General features: G+C 42.7%; 1 protein-coding gene across 1 annotated transcript; it reads right to left on the reverse strand.

Moving 5' to 3' along the window:
• Positions 1–9,879: 9,879 nt before the first annotated feature.
• Positions 9,880–15,613, reverse strand: LOC134405526 (vomeronasal type-2 receptor 26-like). Its single transcript, XM_063136772.1, has 4 exons — positions 14,903–15,613; positions 13,886–14,113; positions 12,329–12,455; positions 9,880–10,685 (listed from the first exon to the last, which is right to left on the reverse strand). Exons 1-4 carry the CDS (start codon positions 15,611–15,613, stop codon positions 9,880–9,882), a joined length of 1,872 nt encoding a protein of 623 aa, XP_062992842.1.
• Between the last annotated feature and the right edge of the window lie 1,427 nt (positions 15,614–17,040).

Genomic DNA, 17,040 nt, shown 5'->3' on the forward strand with positions numbered 1-17,040 from the left:
TTATGAAACCCAGCTTCCTTCCTTTTACCTTTAACAGTTCCATATGCAAACCTGCAACCTTCAAATTCTCTTTTCGTAATACCTGCTGAAATTCCCTTTTCAATACAACTGTCAAACATACAGGGGCCCTGTCCTCCTTTTCATATGGTCATTTCCACCTGCTGCACTTTTATCTGGCAAACCTGAAACTGAAAATGAGAAGCTCAATGAAAAAGACAGTGAGATACATAACGATTAATCAGAAACAATACTTTATTTATTTATTTATTACATTTCTATACCGCCCAATAGCCGGAGCTCTCTGGGCGGTTCACAAAAATTAAAACCATTCAAAGTATAAAACAACAGTATAAAACCATAATATAAAATACAATATAAAAGCTCAACCAGATAAAAACAGCAGCAATGCAAAATTACAAATTTAAAACCATGTTATTTAAAATTTATAGATTGTTAAAATGTTGGGAGAATAAAAAGGTCTTCACCTGGCGTCTAAAAGCATATAATGTAGGTGCCAAGCGAACCTCCTTAGGGAGCTCATTCCACAGCTGGGGTGCCACAGCAGAGAAGGCCCTCCTCCTGGTAGCCATATAAATACCCATTATTTATATGGGTAAGAAATTACATAGAGGTACTTACTTTTTTTCTTTAAATACATCTTTATTCCAATCAAGAAATATTGTGACACATTCATTTTAATATAAACTACTAAGAATTTTACAGGAAAGTTATCATTACTCTAAAAAAATGTCTGGAAACTTGATATATATATATATATATATATATATATATATATATATATATATCACAAAATTTTCTGGGCAAAAATCTATGATACACTTTTAAATTAAGGGAAACTTAGTTGCTCAGATATCTTTTTAACCCTGTAAATTTTTGAAATGGAAATGGCTCAGGAATCTGGTTTCTGGTTGCTCATGCTTCTTCCCTATCCCACTGTCAGTTGACTGCCTTGTTGATTTCAAGAACACAGAAAATACCATGATCAACTCATGAACTCTGGGACATGTATATTCTCAAGAGACTAGGGGCTTCTCCAAACCAGCTTTTTATCCTGCAACTTTACTGGGGCTTCAGCTTTCAGATTCTTTGAGGCATTAAGATCTTCCCTTTAAATGCACTCCCCCCTTCCCCATGGGGATTTCCTTTATCTGCAAGTTCTATGTGTTTATTATACTGCCACTAGGTGGTGCTGTGGTTATACTGCAAGTCCATCATTACATTGATCTTCAAATTGCTATTTTTAAATAACTCATTATTACCATGAGAAATAAAGCTGTGGAGTTGGTCACAAAGTATGAGACAGGCCCTCGAGGGTGACATCATGTAAAGGACCCACAAATTTCTGTGAATAACTAATCTTGATGGCCACATTGTATTAAATTTGAAAACAAGGCAAGAATCATCTAAATTTTTGTTGTCTAAAGATATAGGCCACAATATGCCAACTCAGGTGTGGGGGAAATATCTTGTAGGAATTAAACAATTTCTTTCTATCTAAATAATACCCATTATAAGGTATAAATGGTGTGCCATATGGACCATAATTTTTCAACTATAGTTTGTTGATAAGAACATTATCTCTCACTTCCTCCACATGACTTAGCGAAAACTAGAAAATATGTAATTGAATAATAAGTTTTTAAACACTTTTTTAAACACTGGGGAACATGGGTGAGAGGGTGCTGTTGCACCATGTCCGGTGTGTTGGTCCCTGGCTGATGGCTGGCTGGCCACTGTGTGAACAGAGTGCTGGGCCAGATGGACCCTTAGTCTGATCCAGCCTGGCATTTCTTATGCTCTTATGTTCTCTTGATTAGCTGATTTCTTTTGTTCAGTTCTGGCCTCAGCAAAATAATGTAGCATTTAGGGAAGAAGATGAAACACAGCAGCCCAGCACTGGAGGCTAAAATAGAAAAGATCTCCACAGCTGTCATGTATCTCCCCTTGCTGCTCAGGTAGGTTGGAACAAAGGATAACCAAACACTACAAAACACCAGCATGCTGAAAGTGATGAACTGAGTTCCAACTCATTCCATTATTCATTCATTCATTCATTCATTCATTCATTCATTTCATTTCTATCCCATCCAATGGCCAAAGTTCTCTATTTCAGAGGCATTTATGGCTGAGTCATCCACTATCCAGTATTTGTAATAGTGTACACAAATCCATAACAACTCAGAGAAAGGAAGTCCTCCTGATGAGCTGGTAGCCATCTTCATCATTACTAGGGGTGTGCACGGACCCCCCGCTCCGCTTCACTTGCAGATCCGCCATTTTTCGGAGCGGGTCGCTCCGCCCCGCCCCCGCTCCGCCCACTTCCGCTCCGCTCCGCCCGGAGCTCCGGATCGGATCCGGAGCTCCGTTTTTGCCCCCCCATAGGCTTGCATTGAAAGCTAAAAAAGTAAACAACTTTTTTTCCGTTGAAGTTAGAAACCTCACGTTTGGCACCATGACACCTCATGGGCGTATACACACACACGCCAAGTTTCAAGGCAATCCCATCATCCCCTGATTTTTGGCGAATTTTTGAAAATCGGGCACCCCATTCACACCCCTTGGGATAGCTCCGTCAATTTGCATGTTACAAACCTCAAACTCGGCACCAGGGCAGCTTATCCATGTGTCCACATGCACGCCAAGTTGCAAGCAAATCCCATCATCCCCTGATTTTTGGCGCGGCTCTACCCTCTAACGCACCTCCCATAACCCTAATTCACACCCCTTTAGATAGCTCCGTCAATTTGCACGTTAGAAACCTCAAACTCAGCACCATGATAGCTTATCCACGTGTCCACATGCACGCCAAGTTTCAAGGCAATCCCATCATCCCCTGATTTTTGGGGAATTTATGAAAATCGGGCACCCCATTCACACCCCTTGGGATAGCTCCGTCAATTTGCATGTTAGAAACCTCAAACTCGGCACCAGGAGAGCTTATCCATGTGTCCACATGCACGCCAAGTTGCAAGCAAATCCCATCATCCCCTGATTTTTGGCATGGCTTAACTCACCCCAAATTGTCCCATTCTACAACTACGTCAATTTGCACGTTAGAAACCTCAAACTCAGCACCATGATAGCTTATCCACGTGTCCACATGCACGCCAAGTTTCAAGGCAATCCCATCATCCCCTGATTTTTGGGGAATTTATGAAAATCGGGCACCCCATTCACACCCCTTGGGATAGCTCCGTCAATTTGCATGTTAGAAACCTCAAACTCGGCACCAGGAGAGCTTATCCATGTGTCCACATGCACGCCAAGTTGCAAGCAAATCCCATCATCCCCTGATTTTTGGCGCGGCTTAAACTTTTTAACTCACCCCAAATCAAGTCCCATTCTACAACTACGTCAATTTGCACGTTAGAAACCTATCCTTTGGTCCCATGACAGCTTACCCATGTGTCCCCATGGACACCAAGTTTCAAGGCAATCCCATCATCCCCTGATGTTAGGGGAACTTTTGAAATTTGAACACTCCAGTATGTCAGGGATTTAAAGTTGCAATTGCAGACAGCTCAATGGGGCCAGTTCCAAGGCAATCCCAACATGCCACGAGATAACCCTAAATCTTCTGGCACATTTGAAAAAGGGATTATTGAATTTGATAAAGTCTAAGTGAGCGCAGGAAGGACTTCTCCCCTTAGTCAAAGCAAGACACATACACCATCGCTGCAAGGCGGGAAGGGGAGAATTATTATTATTATTATTATTTATTTATATAGCACCATCAATGGAAAGCAGGCAGGCAGCATGCATTGTAGTGCCGCAAGGATGGCTTGAGCACTAACGCATAGCAAACCAACCCATAAGTGGGCGCAAAGTGAGGCAAAGATGGCTGGTTGTTTCTTTCTAAGCCAGCAGTTACGCCTTGAGGGGCACAGAGGAGGACGATTGGGAGCAAACCAGGCACCAGGCGGGCAGAGAGGCAGGCAGAGTAGGCGAGGAGTCAGTCCTGGCAGATGCCCCACCACAGCAGCACCCCGGGGGAGGCGGGCAGGCAGGCAGGCAGGCTGCGGGCATTTCTGGGGGCACAAGGAAGTGATGGCTGGTTTCTAAGCCAGCATTGCAGTTAGTCACGCATTGCAAACGCAAACCATCCCAGCGAGTCGGTCACCGAGGAGGACAGGCTAGCAGAGGGGCAGGCAGAGTGACATGTCATAGATCTAGTATTGGGGAGGAGTCAGTCCCGGCAGATGCCCCAACACAGTAGCACCCTGGGTGGGCATTGGAAAACGCCATCTTGTGGGTCAATACTTCCCCCACCCCATGTCCTGCAGGGTTGCCTGCCTAACCCTTGTGGGGATGGGAGATGGAGAGCTTAGAGTGGCAGTGCCAGCAGCAGCCTTCGGCTTTCCCCTGGAACCAGTCGCCTTGCCCGCCTCTTTCCCCAGCAAGATCGCCTGGTGCTGCCTATGAAGATGCATCTTCATGCTGCTGGTTCCATAATGCCCTGTCGATGAACCCCTGCTTAGGCTGAGTTTGCAGTGGCGACAGACAGCAAAGCGGGGATCCGCTCCCAACTCAAAGTGGTCCCACACGATGCTTGTCTTTCGTTTCTGTGGTGACACCACCAATTGCCCGCCTGAGCTCTCTGGTGTTGCCACAGAAACAGGGGTGTGGGATGAGACTGGGGAGAGAGCCTCGGCCTGCTGCTGCTCCTCCTCAGCCCCCACATCCTGGAGGCCCACCGCCTCCTCCTCCTCCCCCCCCTCCACTGTGCTGAGGACCTCGTCTAGGTCCATCAGCGGGCTCGTGGGCTGAAAGGAGAATGAAGGAGTTGGGGATACTCCTCCTCCTCTAATGGCACTGCTGCCACGTGCCTCTTGCAAACGGGCACTTTTCCCATTCCCACCCTCAAAAAGAGAACGCCGGGCACAAGTTGCAGAAGAGAGTGGCTCTGCCTGCTGCTTGTCCTGCTTCTGTTTTGGAGCAGTCAGCCAAGGAGTTGCCCGTTTGAGTTTCACAGGAGGAGAGGAAGCCCTGCTGGCAGACTGAGCCTTGCTGCTTTCAGCACGCCTGCTTTCTCTTTTCATGATGACTAACAAAATATTAATACTACTAATACTATGTATAAGGTACTACTAAGAATATGTATAAGAAGAATATAATATGTTTAAATGTAGGGAAATGGGACAAGAACAATAAAATATACTACTACTAATATGTATGAGAATATACTACTAAGAATATCTACAAGAATATAATAATATGTTTTAGAATATTACTAATAAATGTAGGGAAATGGGACAAGAAATGGGACAACCACTACTATAAGAAGAACAAAATATGAATACTACTACTAATATGTATGAGAATGTATACTAATAGACTACTAAGACTATGTCAAAGAATATAATAATAATATGTTTAAGAATAGGGAAATGGTGTGCGTATGCTTTCCCCCAAATGCTCAATCTGTGGCTGCCTGTTGAACTTGACAAAAGCAGCCCACTCCGTCGAAGTTACACAGAGAAGAAAAAGAGAATCCAATTTTTTTGGTATATTTGGTATATAGAAGATAGAAGGAAACACAATCAGGATTTAAGAGAGGGGAGGGGGAAAAAGAACCAACCACTACTATAAGAAGAACAAAATATGAATACTAATATAATATGTATGAGAATATATACTAATGGACTATGTGAAAGAATATAATAAAATATGTTTAAGAATATAAATGTAGGGAAATGGGACAAAAAGTGTGTGTATGCTTTCAAAAGAAAGCTTTCACAAAAGCAGAACAGTCAGGCTTTAATACAGGGAAGGGGGGGGGCAACCAACCCAACCACACACTCCAAAATTCAAAAATAAAGTTTATATTAAATCAAAGTAAGGGGAAAACACAGGGCAAACTAAGCTACAAGTCAGAAAGAAGCAAACAAACACACACACGCGCCAAACTAAACCTATATTAAATTAATCTATCTCCAAAGCAGGAGCACTAGCTAAGTAAGTGTTCCCTCCACGAACGCCAACCCACAAAGAGACACAAAACAGAAAGTTCTCAGGGTGGGTCTGCCTTAGTCCCCCCTCCAACGCTGGGATTGGAGGAGGATGCTTTCTGAGGAGATGAATTCTCATCAGGATTGGGAGTTGAATGTGCCTGTCATCGCTTCCAAAAAAATAATAATAATAAAAAAAAAAAACCCAAACCCCGATTTTTAAAAAAATATTGCACGTGAACCACAGCACGCAGAAAGTTGAGAGTGGTCTCAAAATGACCCCCATCCACGACTCTCTGTGCACAAGAATTTTCAGAACGATAGCTTAAACCCCCCCCCAGTTATCCCCGATTCTTTCCCTCAATGCAATCCTATGGGCGAAAAGCCGAAACGGAGCCCCGCGGTTGACCCTATTTTTAAAAAACTTCTAGCCCGCGACCCGTACGATGCAGAAAGTTGAGAGTGGTCTCAAAATGACCCCCATCCACGACTCTCTGTGCACAAGAATTTTCAGAACGATAGCTTAAACCCCCCCCCAGTTATCCCCGATTCTTTCCCTCAATGCAATCCTATGGGCGAAAAGCCGAAACGGAGCCCCGCGGTTGACCCTATTTTTAAAAAACTTCTAGCCCGCGACCCGTACGATGCAGAAAGTTGAGAGTGGTCTCAAAATGACCCCCATCCACGACTCTCTGTGCACAAGAATTTTCAGAACGATAGCTTAAACCCCCCCCCAGTTATCCCCGATTCTTTCCCTCAATGCAATCCTATGGGCGAAAAGCCGAAACGCAGTTTGAGCCCCGCGGTTGACCCGATTTTTAAAAAAATATTGCACGTGAACCACAGCACGCAGAGAGGTGAGAGTGGTCTCAAAATGACCCCCATCCACGACTCTCTGTGCACAAGAATTTCCAGAACGATAGCTTCAAAAACAACGTAGTTATGCGCGATTATTTGCCGCAATGCAATCCTATGGCGAAATGTTTTCAAGATGGCGACCGGAGCGCTCCGACTGAACTCGGAGCTCCGAAAAATGGTCGCTTCTCTTCGCCTTGCTTCTAGGGGGTCCGCGGTCCGCTCCTACTCCGCCTCTGGGTAAGGCGGAGCAGGCCAATCCGCTACTGCTTCTACGCTCCTAATCGGAGCGGAGCACATCCCTAATCATTACCACCACTGGAATTAGTGCATTCATAATCTCAGGAAAGAGTGCTGGTTCACTGGGTCTGTGGCTGATTCCTTGCTAGGCTTTTGGGATGTAGTCACTTGCCCAGATACATTATTGATGAAAGGAATGTTGTCATATGAAAGAGTACTTCAAGGGCTTGAGAAAGTAGTTGTAAAAGGCCTTTGGATTTCCTAAGGGTTGGTTCACATCACGGGGAAGACTTGTGAAATATGAATTTCAGCAAACTATGGCAAATTGAGGAAACATACCCAATATTTAAAAATACTCTGAGGTACCTTGCTATAAATTAGGGGATTCTTTGGGAGTAACTGAGGTACCTGATGCTACTTGGTGTTCACTTTGACAGACAGCCCTTATATTGTGTGTGGGGAAGGCATAATTTTAAGGAGGAAATTCTTTCTTACAAATGATTTTTGCTGCCTAGCTATAGGATTTTCTCTCCGTCTCCCCTTCTCTGTTGGCATTTTTGCATTCAGCCTGTTATCCTTCCCTTCTCCGATAAATAAAGATTGCTTTCTTTCTCTTTACTAGGGGTGTGCTCCGCTCCATTACGGATCTCTGGATCTGAAGCGGAGTGGGCCGATCCGGACCTCCAAAGCCTGGTTCCGGAACAGATTGGGGGAGGTCCAGATAGGCTCAAAGCGGTTCGGAACGGTCTGAAGCGATTCAGAACAGTCTGAAGCTCTGGATCCAGGTAAGTGGGAAGGGGAAGCTTACCTGGTTCCCCCGTCTGCTGCTGCCGCAGTCTGTGCGGCGACGGCAGCAGAGCCAGGTAAGTGGGGAAGGGGGACTAACCTGGGTTCATCGCGGTCCAGGCAGCAGCTTCAACTGCACCCCAGGCTTCAGGCCAGAAATAGGAAGTATAATGTTGATGTGATGGAGCTAACAACAACGACCACTTTCATATGCTATGGGATAATTCGAGGGAAATGGGTAGGTGTGATGAAGCTCAGATTATGAGAATATATAGTGGAGTATGAATCCTTTTTGGGCCCATGGGTGTATTTGTCATCCCCTCCCCCCAAGCCTAGGGGTGTACTTGCCATTTTGGGGTAGTATCTCTTCTCTCCAACTAGTCCATGGATTCTTTGATCCTCTTTTATCGGCCACACACTACCTTCTTATCCTCCCTGCTTAGGATTTCTTCTTTCTTCTTCTTTCTCCTTGCCATCGGGCTCACTTCCTCCTCCCCATATGCCATTTCCTTTCCCCCACTACCACTGCCACTGCACTCACATTCACTTCCTCCCCTTGCCCACCACACGATTTCCTTCCTCACTGCTGTTGAACTCCTTTCCTCCTCCCCCTCCTCCCACCTACTCACAATTTCCTTTTTGTGGCCACAACAACCACACTGAGCTATGGCTTCCAGCTTTTTGCTTGCACACCCATTCACTTCTTCCTTTTCCTCCTGACAAGGTGGCCGCTTCTGCTCTAGCTGCCCACTTGCTTCCTTTTGTCACTGCTTCACCCACTTCTCTCTCCCAGCCACTTCCATTATTGTTATTTGTTATCTCCATGCCGTGGAGGTAGGAAATGGTGGCAACAAGATATTAAGGGTTTAGTGGTGAGGAAGGAAATGGTGAGTAATGAGAAAGGGGTCATGGTGGATCCTGTTGCACCTGTAAGTGCCACATTGCCAACAGTTGTGACACAGAATGTGTGCTGAGTAAGGGTGGCATAATCTGCTAATTGTGGTTTCTTTCAGTTTCTCATCAAAGCTATGTTTCAGTTCATCTCACAATTTGAGAAATTTTCCATTCTTAAATTTGGTTTATTCTACACTTTGAGATTTACTTATTGATTGATTGATTTAAAAAAAGTTTTGCGCAGAAATGTGTATTTGTCTTCAGATACAATAGTCAGAAAGAGAAACTGTCAAGGGAATGGGGCAGACTCCAGCAAGTGATGCTCAATAAGGGGCAAAAGGAAAATATTTATTTATTTATTTATTTATTTATTGTTTATTTAAAACATTTGTATCCCACCCTATATCATTAGGATCTCAGGGCAGTGTACAGATAAAAGCATACAGTATAAAACAATAAATATACACAGCTAAAAACAAATTAAACCATGAACCAAGTTAAAACAATATATAATTTAAAAGCAGTAAAAAGAATTATAACAGGTAAAACAAAGTGCCAAAATATGGAAAGAAGTTTCTAGTTCATGTTGAGAAAGAGTATTTATTTATTTATTTATTTAGGGAAGAGATATTGATTTCACAGGCATAGGGTGACCATATGAAAAGGAGGACAGGGCTCCTGTATCTTTAACAGTTGTACTGAAAAGGGAATTTCAGCAGGTGTTATTTGTATATGGAGAACCTGGTGAAATTTCCTCTTCATCACAACAGTTAAAGCTGCAGGGGCCCTGCCCTCTTTTAAATCTGGTCACAGTATAGCTGCAGTATAGCTCCTGCAGCTTTAACTGTTGTGATGAAGTGGACATTTCACCAGGTGTGACATGCATACAAATGACACCTGCTGAAATTCCCTTTTCTATGCAACTGTTAAAGATACAGGAGCCCTGTCCTCCTTTTCATATGGTCACCCTCCACAAGCATCTCCACAGGTACCTTCTTTCTCCCTTATGCCATATTACAGAATGTATAAGTAGAAGACATTTTGCAACACTGTTCTGTAAATTGAGTAATATTTGCAAACTGTCCAAAGAAACCAGTAAATGTTGGGAACAGTATAATTGAAAAATAATGTGTATTCATTTTTTTCTCTTTAATAGCTGCTCTCTTTTGTTCAGCTCAGGCCTCAGCACAATAACATAACATTTAGGGAAGAAGATGAAACACAGCAGCCCAGCACTGGAGGCTAATATAGAAAAGATCTCCACAGCTACCATGTATCTCCCCTTGCTGCTCAGGTAGCTTGGAACAAAGGATAACCAAACACTACAAAACACCAGCATGCTGAAAGTGATGAACTTAGCTTCATTAAAAGAGTCAGGTAACTTCCTGGCCTGGAAAGCCACAATGAAGCTGACAAAAGCCAGCAAGCCCATATAGCCAAGGACAAAATAAAACATAGTTACGGATCCCTCATTACATTTCAGTACAATTTCTTCAGCCACTGAGTTCATGTCACTGTCTGGGAAAGGGGGAGAGGTAGCCAACCACACAGCTGAAATGCTTGCTTGAACAAGTGAGCACAAAACAATAATGGAGTTGGCCACTGTTTTCCCCATCCACTTCCTCATGCTGCTTCCAGGCTTGGTGGCCATGAAAGCCAGAACCACAGTGATGGTTTTTGCTAACACACAAGACACAGCCAGTGAGAAGACCATGCCAAATGCAATTTGTTGGAGGAGACACATCGCCTTCTCTGGTCGGCCAATGAACAACAAAGCACAAGGGAAGCACAGCTCGAGGGAGATGAGGAGAGTGTAGGTGAGGTTCCGGTTATTGGCTTTGACAATAGGAGTGTTGTGATGCATTATAAAGACTCCTAGCACCAGGGATGAGATCAAAGAAAAGGCAAGTGTGGAAATGCCTAAGCTCATCCCCAAGTGGTCTGCATAAGACAAAAAGGTTACTACCTTAGGAACACACCAATTTTGTTCCACATTTGGATAATGATCTTCTTGGCATGTAGCACATGAATCCATGTCTGAGGAAAGAAAATGTGTATTTCAGAGCTGAACCAAGGCAACCTTTTGCAGTTGCAGCCATTGTTCTGTCTTCTACAAACAATAGTGTGTGTGTGTGTGTGTGTGTGTGTGTGTGTGTGTGTGTTAAAGCCACATTCTCAGGAGAAGTGAACAGTGCTAATCTTTCATCTGACATCAGTACCAGCATTAGGGAGACTCATTCCCTCATTTTCTGCTATATCTGGTAGGTTACACAGTGATATCAAACCTGTGCAGGGAAGTATGAGTGAGGTGAACTGGAAGCCCACCTGCTTACAACAACAACAACAACAACAACAACACATTGTGTACTGCCCAGAGAGCTTCGGCTGATGGGCAGTATAAAAATGAAATAAATAAACAACATTTCCCCTCAATCCACAGATCTCTGCATCCATGTTGATGCAAATGACTGATCAGAATAATCAGAGAGTCACCTCATGATGAAGTAGTTCACCCTTACTTGGGTAGACTGAGGGCCTTGCTAGACGAGGCCTTAGTGCGCTTTGAGAGCCGGTTTCCCTGCTGTGCGTCCACATGACGCACAGGGGAATCTGGCCCCAGGCCGCACTAAAGCCTCCCTTAACGCGCCATAAGCGAAGTCGCTTATGGTGCGCCTTTTCCGCAGCCCCGGCCTGAGGCCACTGCTGCGGAACGTCTAGCGACTTCCGTGGCTTTTTGCGGCTGCTCGCTTACTCGTGAGTAGCCGAGAAAGCCACGGACTGGGCACAGCGCTCAGCGCTGTGCCCATCAGGCCAGGAGGGGGGATCCTGGGGGGGGACATATCCCAGGTATAACCAAGTGCATTTGAAAGCTTAAAAAAAAAAAAGCTGGAAATATGCCTGGTGAATTGCTAGTAATGGATAGGTTTGTCCTCGACTCCTCATATTGAGTTCCATCACTGTTTTGGGACGTTTGGGTGCCAATGAATGGTGTTCTTAGGTCTGTGAAAGCATATTGATGGCCTAGTTTTAATGGCAACAATCTTTGGTTTCTGATTGCTCGGATGAAATCTAGAAGAAGATATGGAGCAACATATTGACAAAGTGATAATAACTCCTATCATAAACTAAATGTTTATGCACAGGTATGCTTCCAAGAAGGATCTGTGAGAAGTTGAATTGTCCTGTTAGGTTTTAGGTTTTAACCCTAACCTGAAACTGATGTATATCTTGCTCTTAGTTTGGTTTGGTTTTTAATGTGTTTTGTTCATTGTAATGGCTTTCGCTACACAAATACTACTTGCTGGTGTCTTATTGCTAGGATGGAATCTAGATGAAGATATGGCACAACATAGTGACAAAGTGACAATAACGTCTATTTTAAACTAATTGATCATGCACAGGTGTGCTTCCAAGAAGGATAGCACATGAAGAAGGATTGTGACTATGGGAAACATGGCACAGCAATGAGAGCTACTGCCGACCACTTCAGAAAATAGGAACATATTACCAACATCATCTTATTCTTGGCTGGATAGGCTGCAATATGCAGCATTTTGATCACTCCACACACCATATAGTTTTACCTGCTTGTTGAGAAATCTTCCCTTTTGGACACAGAGCACAATCATAGCAGCAAAATGGCTTCCCTTCCACCTTTTTCTTCTGATTACCAGGATGGCAGACATCATTGCAGAGAGAAAGGGGTATCACCTATTCAAGAAAAATATGTTTGTTTTTGAAATAATTACACCCTACTCTTTAGTCCAAAATGGCATTTTCCCATACTCATTTACTACAAAGATGAACCAATTATATTCTCTTAAAGTCCTCACACAATGACACAAACAATCATGCACACTTTAAAGCCCATGTAATATAATTTTCACATACATTATTCTAGCTCTTCTTGAAGCATGTGAGAATTTGGTCCCTCTCTGTGTGTGTCCCTCTCTGTTAATATTTTCATCAGCAAGAGCTGAACAGTAAACAATAATTTGTAGGGCCAAGAAAATATTTTAGTATATGTCTGGAGAGTAACATTAACCTGGGAATAGGTGAATTTGCATAAGTATTCACAATACCACTTAGACTTGACCACATTTTGTTGTATTACAACTGGAATTAAAAGTTGTAATACAACTTTTGGACTTGATGTCCAACTTTTGGGGGTTGGACTCGATGGCCTTGTAGGCCCCTTCCAACTCTGCTATTCTATAATTCTATGAAAACAGAGTTAACTGGCATGTTGATTTACACAACAGACTTAACACTTTGAAGGTGCAAAATATTGTTATTGTGGCACAAAATTTAGTTAAATAAAAGCAAACCGGTATTTGTTGGTTGCATAAGTATGTTGTATAAATCAAATGGTAAACATGCCAGTTAACTCCATTTTAATTCCAGGTTGTAACACAGCAAAATATGGCCATGTCAAAGGAAGGGGTGAATACTTCTGCAAGGCACTTTATATCTAAAACAATTTCAAACAATCAACAGTAAGAACACTGCAGGTCTTGATTATGTTCATTGTATATTGCCAAATGCCTGAGAGAAGAGAAAAATCTTAACCTGGCACTGAAAAGATAATAACATTGACAATAGGCAGGCCCAATTGGGGAGATCATTCCACAATTGTGCAGCCACCATCAAGGATGCCTTCTCCATTGTTGCTGACCTCCAAGCTTTCCTTAGAGCAGGCACCTGGAGGAGGCTCTTAGATGCTGAACATAGTGTATGGGTAGGTTCACACCAAGAGAGATGCTCTGTCAAGTATTGTGGTTCTGAGCCCTGTAAAGCTACAGGAATATGAAGCTCCTTTGAAAGTGAAGAAAAGGAAGAGCGCCATGCCCAAATATTGTGTCCCACTACTCTGATATCCATCAGCTGTTCCTAAGGGGTTTTGATGGTGAATGCCACATAGTCATTGAAACCATACTGGTTGAATTCAATCATGTGCACACTTGCTTAAGAGTAAGCTGCACTGGCCACAATAGGATTTGCTTCCAGGTAAACATGTATAGGGTTGTGCTGTAAATGTACCAAGATAAATTTCCCAGTATAAAGACTGTAATAGCCTTGCAAAGAAGGGGCCCATTCCTCCCATCATACTGATATCTTATGGAAGCTAAAGGTTGTCTCACCTGGTTAAAGCTTCTGGGCCATATAATGGCATCCTCATCAATGCTGAAATCTTTGCCTGAAAGAGTCCAAGGATTCATCCTTCCAACTTTCACTCTGGCAAAGGAGTTATTGGGGAAAGTAATCACATTTATAATATCAAACCATGTTGTAAACTCCCCATTCTCATTCAAAAACACTGTCTCACCAGCGCTGTTGTTAAATGAGAAGTTCCTCAGAATATGATGGAGCTAAATGGAAAGACAAAAGAAATAACACGTTTTGGGAAAACCAGTTATTCTAGATGCACAGAAATAGGGAAAAGAAATGAAGAAAGAATCCCATGTTGGCATGTTTTGATGGCTTTAAAAATGCTGATGGGCTGAGATTGTTTTGCCCTAGATCAGATTTATTCTGTAAAAGAAGCTGTTATGAAAATGGCTTTTATAATTTGTTTGTTTGGGTTCTAAAACCTATAGAAGTAGAGAAGGGAAATATGACACAGGAAAAAAGTTGCACTAGAGGCAAGGGTACTGAATGCTAAACTTGATGTAAGAGAAATTTCACTGGCTTAATGTGGACTCATATAAAATTCAAGGTGCACACTAACATTCTATGGCATTGACAGCTGATGCAGAAGGGATGCCTTCTCAAGTTGTACAGTGACTCCAACAGGCATTGCTCTTTTTGAAGCAATGTCAGCTCCTATGGGGTCACTGCCAGGTGGAGGAGGCTTTAACTTCCTCCACCCTCCTAGCAACCTGAAGAACTTTGCTGTTTTTATGCCCTCATTAGCAGCCTGGAACCAGAAATGCCAGTTTTATTGGGGTTGCCAAGTGGGGACACCAACCAGCATTTATGCATTCAAACACATTAGCATTCTGAAATCAAAGACACTGAATGGCGTTGTGTTCTCAGCAGAGGCTGAGTGTTTTGGGAGATATAAATTGGGCTTGAAGTACACTTGCTCGAGAGTCACAAAGTTCTTGTGATCTCATACTGCCCATTGCATTTGACAAGAATCTTTTAAGAGCTGTTACCTGCCACGGATGCATATAATTATGCTCCAGCCTCTTTCTGGCTGCCATTACTTTGAACATGGATTTGGATGAGTGCATGGCATGTACAGAATTTGCCAAAATATGTGCAGTATTATAGATCATGTAGCTATGGCCAGTCATGCTCATTTCAAAGAAAGGCCCAGGAACGCTCTCCAACTTCTCTTCCCCGGTGCATGATTTTACATCTTCCTCATTAGAACCAGAATTTGCAAATGAACAGCCAAATGCTTGCTCCCAGAATGTTTGGATGAAGCCATCTCCATGGTCTAAATGAGGCCTTAAATTCTGAAGGAAATATTGGAATCCTGGCACCTCATGTGAGTGGGTTGTGAAGGCTAAGGCACCATGGAAGGTTTCTATATCCCAATCTTTATGAATGGCCAAAGCAGCAAAATCCAACTGGGCCACCATAATCCATACTTTACCGAACACTTTATCCGAATCATTTTCTCCTCCACGCAACAACATTCTCAAACATAACATGGTCTTAGTTTCCCCATGGACTACAATAACATTGGCTTTCTTTTCTATAAGATCCACAAATGTTTTATTCCAGTTTGCTTGCACATTTAAGAAGTCATCAAAAAACACCATTTTGGCAATTTTTGCTGTAAAGGCGGGACATATACCTCTCTGATTAAGGATTCGCAGGATGTTCTTGACAAAAAGTTCTCCACTATCATCATCCATAGTCATTAGACCCACCCACATCCATCTGAAATGTAGAAGTAGCTGAACAATCCCCTTGTACTGCTGGATTTCAGTTGGAACCATCCGGTATAATGTAAGAAAATGAGATTGCCCATTCAACAAGGGGGCAAAATCATCATAGCTGAACTAAAAGGGTGAAAAATGGTATAGTTACAGTATGAATAATGAAAGCCAGGCTCATCTCACTCAAAATGTATAATGTTGTAAAGTCCTGGCATCTTTTTTTAGTTAGATGTGGCTAAGGAATTAAAATTTCAAAGAACTCTTCTCATTCAAGGGATTTCATAAACATAGGCAACAATCTGACAAATACAAACACAACAACACTCAAACACTCCAAACATGGGTAACAAAAATGGTATGGTTAATTTCTAAGAAGTGGCTTGCTTACTTAAGAATTCAAGCTGAACAGATGTTTGAAACAAAATGCATCAGCGTTTAGAGCATGATCACACAGAGGAAAATCGTGTTTGCTTACTGCCACTTCTCCCTCCACAGGTTTGTCCCTCATTACTTCCTTTTTTGAAAGGCGTAGTAAACAACGTGCATGTAGCCCATTAAGTGGGCTATTTTGATTGTGCTGCTTCTCCTGCACACAGCAGGAGATAGTGGCAACTTCCATCTTTAAAATTATGTCGGATTTACTGGGGTGTTTTTTTGTGGTGTGAAGAAAGCTAGAATGGGCAGGAGGCAGATGATGTTGTGAGAGGGACCTGCGAAAACCCATGAGTGCCCAATAAAAAACATGCAATAAAATGCTTGTCTGTTGGAGGTCTTTGATTGGTCTGACAGTTCTCATCAGTGCTGAAATATATGGTGTCCCCTTTCCTTGTAACGACCTCTTCCATTTGTCTAAGTATCCCTCTCCTTTTTAAGGTGTTTGTATCCTACTTTAGTTTAGTTTAAAAAAAAATGCATCACTAATGTTATTTGGGTGTATCTTATTCAAAACATAGAGGCATAGATCAAAAGAGCAAGGGGAGGATACAAACAACAGTCTACTTTTGTATGAAGAAGAAAAATTAAGAAAAAATAAATATATGGAGAAATAGACCTTATGTTGCTTGGAAATTGAGTCAGTGGATTGTTTATAAGGGGGTAGTAGAAATCAAAATACCCTGCTCATTTTAGTTATTTTAATGGACATTCCTTTATAGAAAACAAGGACAGAAATATAGATCCAAGAAAATTGCTCCGGTCATGCTGCTGTGGGTGAATATACCACTGCCGTACCCATACAATTTCTGTTCCACTGGCAGAACACATCAAATGCAAACCAGCGGAAATGGTCAAGTTCAGAATTAGGTAGTTAGTAGAGCTCTATTTTGAGAGCTCTCCTCACCTGCATCACTGGAAATGAATGGTTAGTAGTGTGGGGCAGTGTAGGATACTGTACCTAGAAGTGT

This window comes from Elgaria multicarinata, chromosome 11 (assembly GCF_023053635.1).
Source record: "Elgaria multicarinata webbii isolate HBS135686 ecotype San Diego chromosome 11, rElgMul1.1.pri, whole genome shotgun sequence".
Classification (NCBI taxonomy): domain Eukaryota; kingdom Metazoa; phylum Chordata; class Lepidosauria; order Squamata; family Anguidae; genus Elgaria; species Elgaria multicarinata.

Bases quoted from the DNA above. Each gene is read 5' to 3' on its own strand.
- LOC134405526 (XM_063136772.1), bottom strand. From the start codon at position 15,613: ATGGATGATGATAGTGGAGAACTTTTTGTCAAGAACATCCTGCGAATC. The intron at 12,456-13,885 runs GTGAGACAACCT...TTTCTTGAATAG, and splicing joins GGCCCAGAAGCTTTAACCAG to GTGATACCCCTTTCTCTCTG. The intron at 10,686-12,328 runs GTAAAACTATAT...TGTCTTATGCAG, and splicing joins GAAGATTTCTCAACAAGCAG to ACCACTTGGGGATGAGCTTA.